At 49.8% G+C, this 13,208-nt stretch overlaps 4 protein-coding genes across 4 annotated transcripts; 1 reads left to right on the top strand and 3 right to left on the bottom strand.

Annotated features, from left to right (window-relative positions):
* Positions 1-87: 87 nt before the first annotated feature.
* B0J16DRAFT_377378 (DHBP synthase RibB-like alpha/beta domain-containing protein) lies at positions 88-1,389 on the bottom strand (the record flags this gene model as incomplete). Its single annotated transcript, XM_046130839.1, has 1 exon — positions 88-1,389. One exon carries the CDS (start codon positions 1,387-1,389, stop codon positions 88-90), a length of 1,302 nt encoding a protein of 433 aa, XP_045988555.1.
* A 535-nt stretch (positions 1,390-1,924) lies between these two features.
* On the bottom strand, positions 1,925-4,753 carry B0J16DRAFT_295662 (COG4 transport protein-domain-containing protein). Its single transcript, XM_046124422.1, has 2 exons — positions 3,361-4,753; positions 1,925-3,307 (listed from the first exon to the last, which is right to left on the bottom strand). Exons 1-2 carry the CDS (start codon positions 4,576-4,578, stop codon positions 2,111-2,113), a joined length of 2,415 nt encoding a protein of 804 aa, XP_045988554.1. The 5' UTR covers positions 4,579-4,753; the 3' UTR covers positions 1,925-2,110.
* A 1,025-nt stretch (positions 4,754-5,778) lies between these two features.
* On the bottom strand, positions 5,779-9,658 carry B0J16DRAFT_277863 (uncharacterized protein). Its single transcript, XM_046123821.1, has 4 exons — positions 9,151-9,658; positions 7,916-9,083; positions 6,534-7,865; positions 5,779-6,480 (listed from the first exon to the last, which is right to left on the bottom strand). The coding sequence occupies exons 1-4, from the start codon at positions 9,304-9,306 to the stop codon at positions 5,942-5,944; spliced, it is 3,195 nt and encodes a 1,064-aa protein (XP_045988553.1). The 5' UTR covers positions 9,307-9,658; the 3' UTR covers positions 5,779-5,941.
* A 1,095-nt stretch (positions 9,659-10,753) lies between these two features.
* B0J16DRAFT_8970 (Rec8 like protein-domain-containing protein) lies at positions 10,754-12,945 on the top strand. Its single transcript, XM_046134651.1, has 2 exons — positions 10,754-11,199; positions 11,252-12,945. Exons 1-2 carry the CDS (start codon positions 10,936-10,938, stop codon positions 12,857-12,859), a joined length of 1,872 nt encoding a protein of 623 aa, XP_045988552.1. The 5' UTR covers positions 10,754-10,935; the 3' UTR covers positions 12,860-12,945.
* Positions 12,946-13,208: the final 263 nt, after the last annotated feature.

Genomic DNA, 13,208 nt, shown 5'->3' with positions numbered 1-13,208 from the left:
AATGGCCTGGTCTGGCTTGGTTGATATAGGGTCAAGGAAGGGCTTTTCTATTATAAAGGGTGCTGGTGTTCTAATCGATATGATCATTCATGCTCTAGTCTCTGACGCCGCTTTGCGTAGTCGGTTCATAACCGCTGCAGCGATGTCGCTTTTATCTTCTATGCCATCAACAAAAATGGTGTCTGCGCCTCGTCGATCAAACTCCCTCAACGCTGCAAAGAGACCTCGCGCGATCCCTTCAGTGCCTTGGCCCAGATCAATATCCAGGATTGTTCCTATGGGTTGCTCCTTGTCGTCCAATAGGTCGCCTTCGTATACTTGGAATGGCGAATCATCCTGCTCATCGGCAGCCTTCACGTTGGTGAGGTGGTGGAAGTTGGCGCATCGCAGTCCAGCCCCTGACTTCCATCGCTGGGTGCGAATGACACCGATTCTTCTCTTCTTTCGATCGCCATTTGTAGCATGGCCGTTGACTGACTCATTGGCGGCCTCAAAGTCGGACAGGGAGATCCCATCACCTCCCTTTTTGAAACTCGACTCATAAAGCACCACTGTGGCCTTGGGGCTGTAATGCTTGTACTTCATTCCCGGCGCTCGTGGTGCTGCTTTTCCCTCTTCGCTCTTGTCTTTGTAGGCTATCGTTACATTTTCCCAGCCAGGGCAAGTTCGTAGCTCGTCCATTCCAATGCCTCCAGGTCGCAGTACAACGGGAGGATCACACAGTCCGTCCACTACAGTGCTTTCCACGCCGACATGGCAGTGTCCTCCGTCTAGAATGAGTTCGATTCTTCCATCGAGGTCGTCCTTTACATGCTGGGCCGCTGTAGGTGAAGGCTTGGTAGAGGCGTTGGCGGAGGGCGCTGCCAGGGGAACACCAGCAAGCTTGATGAGGGAGAGAGCAAGGGGTGAAGAAGGCATTCGCATGCCAAAGGTCTTCAGCCCTGCAGTAACTTCAGGCGCCAGCTTTGATGGTACGGGATTAGGGAGTAAAATAGTCAGAGGTCCGGGCCAGAAGCGCTCTATTAAAGCCCTGTATCGCTCTGGTATAGGGTCTTGAGTTTCATCTGTGTAACCGATGTACTGTCGCAACATCTCCAGGTCGCAAACGTGAGAGATGAGAGGATTGTCCGAAGGTCTTCCCTTTGCAGAATAGATGCCCTTGACTGAAGGTGTTCGAGTAGCATCTGCACCCAGACCATAAACAGTCTCGGTAGGGAAAGCGACAGGCGTATCCTTGGTCCGTAACTCGTGGGCAGCATGTTCTAGAGCCTCGAGAGCTGTCTTGTTCTCACAGTGAACTTCCCAGTGATCCAGCTTAGCGAGACCATCACCAGGTCGAAAATGGCCCAGGGATCCCTTGCTGGGGACTTTCACTATCCTCGTCTCCATTGTGGGTGTAGCTTGAGAAACAAATCTCTGTGATGTAAGTGGTTTTCTCAGTCCCGACGATAATGATGGGTTTATGGAAGAAGAATGAGTCGAAAAATAGAAAGCACTACTTTTAAAGAGTGAAACAGTTTGTAAATGCCCTCGCAAACTAGAATATCGTCGTCTGTGGCTAAAGGTTCGTGATAGTTGAGCGATGGAAAAATTCATCACACTGGGCCTCATGCTCACTCATCATGACGAGCTAAAATGGAGCCTCTGGCTTGACTTTGATGGTTGAGAGTGACTCAGAGGGGATGCCCAATCGAAAATTGCTGTCTTTAGGCTCTGAACCTGCCTGAGGTGCCACTAAAAACATTTATTCTGCAACTACTAACTTCCCTAGCTTCAGACGAAGAGCCACCAACAACCTCAAACTTGGAGTGTGCAAATGCATACCTGTATAAGATAACAGGGAGTTGCATACAACATTGAATGATTGTATACCTCTACACAAGCTAAGATGTTTTCACTGTCAATATTCTTAGCAAAAAGATTTATGTCACTCTATGTGTTTATTCAACTGTCTTTCATCAACTCCTATAGTCGATCAATCCGAACTTAATTCTCTCAATCAGCAATTGCCAACAAATTCTCGCCTCGCTTGCATCTATTCGCATTTTGAACTCTTTTTTCTAATCAACGCCGCCTCTCCATATCCGTCGAAACTTCATTAACCACTGTATCAGCCTCTAACCAAGCTTCTTGCCCTCCTCCTCTCTTCTTCAGTCAGAACCCACTCGTAGCCATCATCTTCTCCATCTTGTGCCATGATTTCATCCCATTCATCGTCTTCCATGTTGGCAACCTCTAGAAGTTGCAGGACCTTGGCAAACACTTCTCGTACACCATAGTCGCCACGAGAGACAACATCCACCAATGCAATGAAGTCACGTTCGAGACGAATTGCGCCAAGGGCATTGGTCCGTCCTGCATAGCCCATGATCTTCTTCTCCCAAATCTTGGACAGGTAACGCGCGGTAATGTCGAGGAGGGTGTTATATGTTCCAGGTGTCATTAGGCGTGCAATTGGCTTCATGAGTTGATCCCAGCCGTGTTCAAAGAGTCGGGGTACTTGTTCCAAAAGTTCATTCTCATCTTCATCGTTTTGCTGAGCAATATCGGCAATATCGTCTTCGGAGAGTGTGTAGTCCGCATCACGGAATGTCTCAGTAAGAACAGGCCGTAAACGAAGCTTGACAACTTGGTTGAAGAGTACTTGAATACCTTCGTTAAGCAGTTCAGTCGACTTGCCGATGAAAGATGTTTGAAGAGTGTGCAAAGCATTCGCCACGAAGATAACGTCTCGCTCAAAGGGGAACGAATCTTTGAGGGGCCCATTCTGAGCGTCGCCATTTAGAAACTCACTCGACTCCCCTATGCGACCTGTGATGATGCGAGTCAAGTACTCGTTGGCCATGTCGAGACTGTTGATGAGAACGATGAACTGGATGATCTTATCTTCAGGCGGGAACCCTCCTTGTACGACAGGCCTAGGATACGATTCGTCTCGCATCTTGCGTTGAATCATGCCAACAAAGTCGGAACCAAGTACTCGACCAATCGTGGGCACCACAGAAGCAATGACATCTCTTTGTGATGTGGAGATGGACTTCTGAATAACCGTATTCACAATGTACATAACATCGTCGACAGCCAATATGATATATGGGGCATTACCCTCGATATGTTTACTCAAGCTTAATGACAAGCCAGTAGGATACTCGTCTAGCTGGAACGCCTTCTCCACTGAACGGCGGAAGAAAAAGGTGGTCATGACATTGTAAGGAGCCGTGAGTTTTGTGGACACTTTGCGGTACAGGTTAGACTTGACCAATACATCCGGTATGACAAGAGGAGCTTCATCTGATGCATCGGCGTCCTAAGATTATGTAAGTACAAGCACAGCTCAGGGGCTCGGATGGTCGGTCTTACCTTGCATTTACCAGCGAGAAATCGAGTGTACAGAGACCAACGACCAAGCATCACGGCAATCTCGCTCAGGAGACCATCGACCTCTCTCATGTTTACGCCCTCGTCCTCGCTCTCTCGGGGGTTGTTACCTACTCCAATGGCAGGTGAATTGACTCTTGGCGTGCCACCACGAGGCGGCTGGGGTAAAAAGCTCTGTACAAGGAACGAGAATGGGTAGCTCCTAACATCAGTGAGCTTTCTGTCGATTCCTCTCTCGTCGCTCCAGGTGTCAACAACGATGCCACCTTGAACATCCGCTTCCATCTGCAAACGCTCGATCACGCGAACCATCTTGCCGGTGCCATAGTGACGTTCCACAAGTCCACCGTGGCCTTCAACAATCTGTGCGATATGCTCGAATAGCTTTGTCAAAGCGTTTGCGTAGAAGAAACCCTCCCTGTGTTGGCCGTTCATGGCATCCTTGAATGTCGCTCGAGCTGTTCCAGCGACACCTTGACACACGTATCGTCCATACACGTCCAGTCCCACATCTGCCCGGCCGATCAAAGGGAAAAGTTTGAAGAACCGTGTAACTTTGGTTCCGTCGCTTTCTTCTGCCGCCTTTTCGAACTCTCTCAAGAAGAGGCCACATAGACTCTCCTTGGCTTCCTCCAGCGTCACCCACGGTGGGTCAGGTACTTCGACGCTGGGTACTATGCCAACAGCGAATGACCCCTTTGTGATCTCCTCTGGTATTTTGCTGGCTCTTGATATATATCCAGCAGCAGCCTCCCAATCCTGGGGTGCGCCCATAGAACCAACCACGCCATTAACACATGCCTTGAGTTCGGCAACCTGTTCCACTACACCAAGCGTTTCTTCGACTCGACTCTTTTCCAAATCCAACTCTTTAACTCTGTCGCTCAGTCGACCAGCCGTGTCTGCCGCCGTCGCCAGCATATCATTTCCAATCGATCTTGTGGCAATGACCTGGGCTCCAAGTCCAGCCCGTAGAAGATCCAGCCGGCCCAGGTCGCGGGAGAGATCTGTTTGCGAGGCAACAAGGGCATCGAGTCGGGAAGTTATAGAAGTTTCGCGGGCATGGAGAGCGGCAAGCGCATCGCGAATCTCGGCCTCGGTGGTGGCATTGTCAAGGGACGACGTAGAGACAGCAATCGAGGGTTCGACGACAGGGTGTTCGTTATGAGAGATGCCGTTTATAAGGCTTGACATTGTCATTAAGGTGTTCTATTGGTGCGGCGCATTTCTGTTCCGCAACCTCTTTTTGTCTACAGTCAAGACAGTAAAGGAGTGACGTGGAGCTTGTAGCTCACTTGTCGCAGCCTCTGGAGGGTGTTGCTTTAGGTTGATGGTGACACGCAGCCTCCACAGGGAGAGCTCCCCGCAATTGACTACAGTAGGTACTGTGCTGGAAGTTACCCTGCACCCGTATCAAAAATCCCATCTTCCATCGATACTTACACAGGCATAAAACATTATAGAGACACGTTTCCATTGTTGAAACACTGCGTTGCTTTACGCCAGCTATGGCTATAGTTAAGGCTAAGAAGGTTATGTAACTTCGGTCTTATAGCTAGATCAATTAAGACTATGGCTAAGGCAACCTTGACTTTAACTTTTCTCTAACACAGCACAGAATGCAAACACATCTCCTTTCCAGAAACCTTAAACGCCTAAATTTTTCCCCCCAGAACGCCGTACTCCGATTTCATCATAGCCTATTCATATAGGCAACCATCATCCTCACCTACTCTTCCAGTTTAACGAACCACATATAGCAGTCAGTCCAGCGGCGCAGGTTAATCATCTCAAGGAACTTATCCTTATTCTCATCAAGGTCTTCTTTCGCAGCCATCTTCCTAGCTAGCTCTTCTAATACTATTATTTTAGTAATCAGGAACAAGGCGCAGTCTACGTCTGCATCTTGCCAGATTAGCCAAAGAAGCTTACAGCCAAAGGCAGCTAGATTAACCCTATGTGTAAGGAGGTCAGAAGCGGGATTAAGAACCAAGTCCAAGGCAGCCTGTAATATATCTGAGGCCCAGTTCAGCAGCTCCAGGGCTACTTCAATCTCTGTGGTTTCCAGGCATATACCATCATCACAGTAGTAGTCCTCTATAGGCATAATACTGCAACGCTTGGCCGGGATTTCCATAGCTACAAAACAGGTTAGCAACACAGAGCAACGGGGATCAGGGGTTGGCTGACTTACTGTCTCTTGGCAGACTGGGGTTGTTGTAGGAGGAAGGGAGGGAGGGAAGGCTGCTGCGCAAGGCACAGCAGCCTTATATGCGCGTGGGTCAGTGTATTGGCGATATTTAGAGTTCAGTGGCTGTAGGCGACACCAATTGGATTGAGCCCGCGATTTAACCTGCCCGAGGGGTCAACTTGGAAGTCGAGGAAGCTAGATTCTCAAGAGACACGTTTCTTATTTTATCTTAATATGTAGTTATTTTAATAGCCGCCTTTGCTTCAATCGCTATGCAAATCCGTCATGTGGATAATGTTTATGCGTCTTATACTATACAAAAGATGCCTCTTTGAATACACAACCCTGAATAATATCAAGCCATTGTTTCCGTCACACCGCTTGACTGTATCCGTTTCCAAAACGCCGTTTCCCATACTTGAGATATTTTCGCAACTCATCCGCCCAAAACACCATGCTGCACAGAATAACAAGACGAACAAGGTCGAAGAACCCAAGAGCCTCCGTTTGGAAGGCCTCCTGGAGCCAGGGGAAGTAGATCACAAGCAACTGTCCAGCAATACTGAGAGCAACGGCCCAGTTGAACAGGTTGTTGGAAAAGAGTCCAACCTCGCCCCGAAGGATCGACTTGGACTCAGATCGGCAACTCAAAGCGTTGAACATGTCGAAGAAGACGAAGCAAGTAAATGTCATGGTTGTGTCTCGTCGAGTCACCTGTCCATCAGCCATCATCTCACGACGGTAGATAAGCATTGTCCCAAAAGTGATGATGGCAGCCGACGTAAGCACGCGTGTAATGAGTGCGCGAGTAAGTACGGGATCTCCTCGTCTTCGTGGGGGCTTGGTCATCACATCGGGGTCGACCTTTTCCACGCCGAGAGATTGAGCTGGAGGGCCATCCATGATGATGTCTGTCGAACAATGGTTAACTTGTACATCCTTGAAAGCGGAAAATTTCACTTACTGATCCATAGGATCTGCATGGCGTTCAAAGGAGACTTGAAGCCAAAGCAGGTGCAGATAAAAACAAGAGCCAAACTGGCGGCGCTTGTGCTCAGTTGAAAGGTGAGGAAGTTCTGGATGTTGTTGAAGATGCCCTTGCCCTCTTCGATTGCCCGGAGAATCGTAGAAAAGTCGTCATCTGTCAGGATCATATCTGCTGCTTCCTTGGCAACGTCAGTTCCGTGACGACCCATGGAAATACCAATATCGGCTTTCTTAAGAGCTGGTGCATCATTGACGCCGTCACCAGTCATGGCGACGATATCGCCCCTTGACTGAAGGGCCCGAATGATCTTCAGTTTGTGATCCGGGTTCGTTCGTGCAAATATTGTTGTATGCTGCATGGCCTGTGCTAGATCCGCCTCGGACATCCTGTCAACCTGATCACCACGTAGAACAGGCTTCACAGTGTTCTGGCTGCCTGTATGTCCGCTGGGGGTCGCAATAGTCATGCCCAGTTGCTTTCCAATTGCAAGCGCTGTGGTTTCAGCGTCACCAGTGATCATGATGACCTTGACACCACCACGCATCAGACGTCTGATTGAACGGCCAACTCCAGGTCGGGGAGGATCACGCATGCCAACAAGACCAGCGAAAGTCAAGTTTTTGTAGATATCCTCCGGAGCATGAGACGATGGACTATCGCTTCGGTCAAATCCAGGGGTGCTACGTGCGTTAGACTTGCTTCTTGTTGTACGCGAAACAGAACCACTGGCGAATGCCAATACCCGCAATCCCTGGACAGCCATGGCCTCGGCGGCCTGGAGAGCTTCTTGGCGACGGGACGAATCGAGCACAATTTCCCTTCCATCCTTTTCGAGATAGGTGTCGCAAGCAGCCAAGACCTTTTCAATAGAGCCCTTCATATATGCGTATTCCTTGTCGCCTCTTGTTTCTGAGCCAATGGTAACGCCCATCCACTTTCTTTCTGAACTGAAAGGTGTCTCGCTTACTCGTGGGCCAATGGATTCTCTAACATCGTGCTCCCCAAAGCGATCAAGGAGATCCAGCATGGCAACATCAGTCGGCTGCCCAACCCAGCGAGTATAAGTAGACACTTGATCGCGGCCGAGGGTAGATGAGAGGACAGCTGTGGCAGCTTGACCATGCTCAGTATACTTTTGTGCGAGTCGCGCATCGTTGGCAATGTTGCCTATACGGAGTACACGTAGGGTGGCTTGGTTGGACTCCATATTAGATCCCACATCTTCATTGTCAGACTCGACATCAACTGCATCTTGAGTTCCAAAGTACCACATGCGGATTGTTGTCATATGATTTGTGGTAAGGGTGCCTATCAATCTATTGTCAGCTACTTTCGTATGGCGCGCAAACTTGACATACCTGTTTTGTCAGTGCAAACAACATTCACAGATCCCAGTGTCTCGACCTTGGGCATCCTTCGAACAATCGCATTGTGCCTAGCCATGCGATGCACTCCGAGAGCCAAAGTAACGGTTACAATGATGGGCAGGCCTTCCGGAATGGCAGCAACAGCAAGTGAAATCGAAATTTGAAAGATCTCCAAGATCTTCTTTCCTTGAAGCCAGCCGACAATCGAAATTAGACCAATTACCACGAATGAGGCTTTACTGAGCTGAGAACCAAGATCGTCCATCGACAATTGAAGTGGAGAACGGGGGCTTTCGGTACCAGAAACGCTCGTAGCGATGGTACCAAAATGAGTGTGTCCTCCAGTCGCAAAGACAACACCCTGACCATGACCTGATTTGATCAATGTCCCCATGTATGCAATATTCTGAACACCATCTGCGTGAGACTCTTCAGCCTCAGCTGGGTCAAGGGTCGCAGGTCTTGGCAATTGGTTCTTACCAAAACCACCAAACCCACGGCTTCGTGCTTCAGCTGACATCCTGACAGGCTCAGTCTCTCCTGTAAGATTCGATGCGTCAATCGTCAGGTCGGCAGCTTTGGTAATGCGGATGTCGGCAGGAATGCGATCGCCGGTGGTGAAGAGAACGAGGTCGCCGGGGACTAGCTGTGAAGCCATGACTTTAGAAGAAGCCGAATCCAAGACGTCGCCAATGGGTGTAACATCGCCGGGGGTAGACATGGAATCGTCACCATCGGCGCGCGGAGGCCATATCGCATTCTTTCCCATCGGTGACACCCTGCCCTGACCTCGAACCAGATGTGCATGGTTTGGTACGAGATGGTTGAGTGCCTCGATGGACTTCTCAGAACGATATTCCTGCACAAATCCAACAGCTACAACAATGGTCACCGCAACAGTAATGCTGATGGCATCATCCGTGTTTCCTAGGAGGAGCGAGGCGCCGGCCGATACGAGGAGAAGCAGAATAAGGGGCTCCTGGAATTGTTTGATGAATCGCAACCACAATGGCTCAGGAGGATCGTGAGGAATTTCGTTGGGACCATATTCGCTAAGTCTAGTCAAGGCTTCGGTTGGGGTGAGGCCAAGAGTGAGAGAGGTGCGTAGGTTCGCTGCAGCTTCGCTTGGGGTCATATAGGAGAAATGATCGGCGACATTCTAGTGGAGTTGTTAGTTAAATCGATACATGCACGTCATGGAAGAATTGCGCAGATTCAAGACTAACCCGTGCATCAGCCGAAGTAGTTCGGACATGACGAGGACGTTGTGGATGTTCGTCGTCCTTGGAGGTGGTGTTGTCTCCTACGATGGACGGGATATTGGATGTCGGTAACAAAGTGTCATTTCCCGGACCGTCGCGGCCGCCCCATGGCAGCTGCATATCGACAATAGTAGCGCGTGAGGGTTCGTGTTACAGTTGAAGAGTGAAGGCCGTGGAATGCATTGGTGATCGGGCTTTAATTCGTAGCGAAGGCGGAAGGTTGTGAGGGAGGAAGAAAAGGTCCGCTATAGTTGAGTATAAGGGAACGACGTCAAGGCATGGACCAAAGTTGCCACGGGGAAGTAAATCCAGTTAGCGATTCGGCTCCCACTAGAAGAAAATGGACCGGTTCAGGCCTATAGAAAGAAGAACTCAAACATGAACAAACGCGACAACGCGAGAAGAAGAGTAAAAAGAGGCCAACAAGGACAGAAATATACGTGATGGCACGTTGTGAGGCCCAGAATTAAAGTCGACCTGAGATGTCCAGGTGTCTTGTCCTTCTGGGAGCGGGTCGGAGCTAGTACTGTTCAAGATCCGGCAAGGCTGCCAGGGGCTTACATCGACTTGGAGGCTCATTAGCCAGTGGCATGAACCCAAAGACGAAGTATGGCTTGGCGGACGAGTCAAGATTGGCTGCAAGAATGAGCGTCAGGTCCAAGCCAATGGCTTTTACTGCAGGCATTTAGAGGTTTGGGACAGTTTAAGCCACATGGCGAAAATCACGTTTGCAATGTCGGTTATGTCGCAGTTATTTGCGGTGGAACAATTCATTGTGGTTTCTAGTTTTACAGGTGCTAAGATATATAGTACCATTGTAAGGATGTACAGTATAATTATAGTACAGAGTAGACGTGCTGACGGTAGGTTGATCTCCATGCCCTTACATCTGTCAAGGACATGGGTATATATCATGTACATTTAGAGTCATGTCTGGTTATATGGATAATTCTAAAGAGGATACGGACGCAGGATGTCTCATGAAAATTCCCTCGTAAGAGAGATTGGATAGGATGCTTGTTCCAAAGACCCATTGAATCCTATGTCGTGGGATTCATTAACGGTATAATGACCTCAGTCCCTATAAAAAGTTGGATCCAAGCTTTCAATTACACGAGCCGTCATCCACAATTTTTGGTGGGATGTTGGTCGGGAGACCTGGCTAGTCGATGATCCCATCCCACCAATCAAAAGATGTTGTGGAACGGACAAACCTTGGTCCGTACTGACACTAGTCAGTTTTCGCCAGGCTTCGTCCTGCCACAGATCAGCCCCCAGCCACGCCATTTACCGTTGGAGACGACTCAAGGCCTCCCCCCTCTTCAAGGTCCAGGTCCCATTTTCCCTTCTAATAAAATACCTTGACTGCCTTACGTCGCGATAATCCCGCCCGCGCCCACGCCTTACTACCTCACCTTGCTCTCCGAAACCGTCGCTATCGCCTCAAATTGGTCGCTGATTCCTCTTTCTCAATTCGCGCGATACTTTCGCATTGCTTAATGCTTTTGGGGGGCTCGCGACGCTGCTTTTGCGCGTAGAGCTATCCTATCCTGCCACCGAGCTTGTTTACCCGACGCGCCCCGGCCTCGGTGTTCTTACCTAGCTCTATTCTTTTGACCACACCCACCACATCTACCACAACCTCGACTCTACCGATCCTCTGTTTCAGGATCACAACATCTTTTTGGACCGGTTGATATTACTGTCGTGATCTATTTTTTGTGCATCGCGTAATCTCGCGACGGCATCATGTTCTATTCAGAGACCTTGCTCCAGAAGAGCGGGCCGCTCGCCCGCGTTTGGCTTTCAGCCAACCTGGAGCGCAAGTTGTCAAAGACGCATATTCTTCAGTCCAATGTCACGGACAGTGTAGAGGCCATCATCATGCCTAACCAGGCCCCGATGGCCCTGCGACTTAGCAGTCAGCTACTTCTTGGTGTTGTGCGAATCTACCAACGAAAGACGCGTTACCTTTTGGATGATTGTAATGAGGCTATGATGAAGATCAAGATGGTTAGTCCTCTATCCTGACGCGTCGTGTAGTCGCGTTTGCTAACCTTTCCAGGCTTTCCGATCTTCTGGAAACAACGATATGGCCGCCAACCTCCAGGTCTCTAACCGAGAAGCTTTGACGCTTCCCGACAAAATCACTCCTTACGACAATTTTGAACTACCACCTCCACCAGATGCGAACTGGCTTTTGTCTCAAGTCGAGGATGTTACTACTGCACCAATTGGCCGAAAAGGTCGCGTTAGCCAGAGAGACATCAACTTGCAAGAAGACTACGACAACAGTCAGTTTCTTGGTGATGGAATGGGAATGGAAGATGATATGATGGCCCCCTTGGGTAATATCGATCTGGAACTGGATTTTGGTCTCGGTGATATCGGCCTTGAAGAGACAGCTCTCGAACCTGAAGGAGGCCGACGGGAAGACCGTACCGCAGCAGGTCCCGATATTAACGATTCGGACCTTGACATTCCTCAGAAGGACAACCAAGACCGTGCTATGTCAATCGACCTTCCTCGGGACGACGTCATTATTCATGATGGTGGCGAGGACGTTGTTATGGAGGGCATGGAACTCGACTTCAACCCAGAAGACGTCTCCCAAATGCCTGGCATCGCGGGTCCCGAATATCCTCCCCCACGAATCTCTGAATCACCGCTCTCCGATATCGACGAAGACCGGGCCGCACAGCTGGAAGAGGACCACTCGAGATACCAGATGGCCGATTTGTATGAGCCCGAAAATGAAGAAGAACAAATTGTCCGACGACCTGCGCAGCGCGCCAAGAAGCAAAAGATTCTTACTCCTGACGAAGAGATCGCTCTGTCCAGTAACCATATCAAACAACAACAGGCCAACCGGGACAACATCATCAAGGAGGCTGGATTCCTCCCTCGCGACCCCTTTCTCTTGGCCCTGATGGATATGCAAAAGAGTGGTGGATTTGTCTCCTCCATCATGGGTGATAAGCGAAGCACGAACTGGGCCCCTGAACTGCGTGGCATTCTTTCGCTTGATACTGCTCGTGGCATGAACGAGCTTAAGCGCAAGCGAGACAGCGGAATTGCTGACGTTGAGAGCGACCATGGCGCAAACAAATCGCCTCGCATGCTCGACATCGGATCAGACACTGGACTCGGCCTCGATGCTGGATTCGGTGAAATGAGCCTTCCTCCTGATGAGAGCCGTCATGAAATCCCTGCTGAGGGTGAGATGGAGGACGACGAAGCGCCCACTATGATGCCTGGTTTCGAGGACACCACTATTGCTCTCGTCCACCCTGCAGAGAGTGGCCCTGTTTCGCTGGGCACCAAGCATGTTGTTCACCAGCTCCGAGACCGCTTCGGTGATGATGCGGCCGACAGCCCCAGTAAGCGAACTGACCGAGCAGTTCTCTTCCAGAACCTTTGCCCTCGACAAGAGACTACCAAGGCCGATGCTACCAAGATGTTTTTCGAGTGTCTGGTTCTTGCAACCAAGGATGCTATCAAGGTCGAGCAGGGTTCTGGTTTGGGCGACGACATCCGGATACGGGCCAAGCGTGGACTCTGGGGCGCCTGGGCTGAGAGGGAGGCTGGCGGTGAGATGTCTCAAGATAACGACGTTCTCAATGAGCCTGAGCATGCCGCCGCTGCCACTCCCGCAGTCGCTGTCTCGGCATGATTCGACACGAGTGTGCATTTCCTACCTGCATCGTTATGAAGACTCGAAAGGGTGGGCATGTTTGGTCGTGTAAAGTATTATATTCCAGCATTCTAGGGTAGTCAACTTCAGGGTCACCCAGACGGTGTTGTAGGCGTTTAGGGATATACCATTGCTTGCGGTATTTGGTTGGATGGATCGTGGTTACTATATGGGAAAAGGGCGGAGGTTGATCTGCCTCTGCTTCTGTTTTATGGATGAGTCCTGTTTGACAATGGGATCAGTAGCTAGCTTTAAGATAGCTTTTAAAAGAACAATTCAGACTTGCATTGACTCCATTGGCAATTCATTGTGTCTATTGTTTTGCGTC

The sequence above is a fragment of the Fusarium flagelliforme genome, assembly GCF_020744385.1.
Source record: "Fusarium flagelliforme strain FIESC 12 MPI-CAGE-AA-0113 chromosome Unknown B0J16scaffold_1, whole genome shotgun sequence".
Classification (NCBI taxonomy): Eukaryota; Fungi; Ascomycota; class Sordariomycetes; order Hypocreales; family Nectriaceae; genus Fusarium; species Fusarium flagelliforme.
Note: the sequence above shows the minus strand (reverse complement) of the source record. Positions and strands in the feature narration are given on the sequence as shown.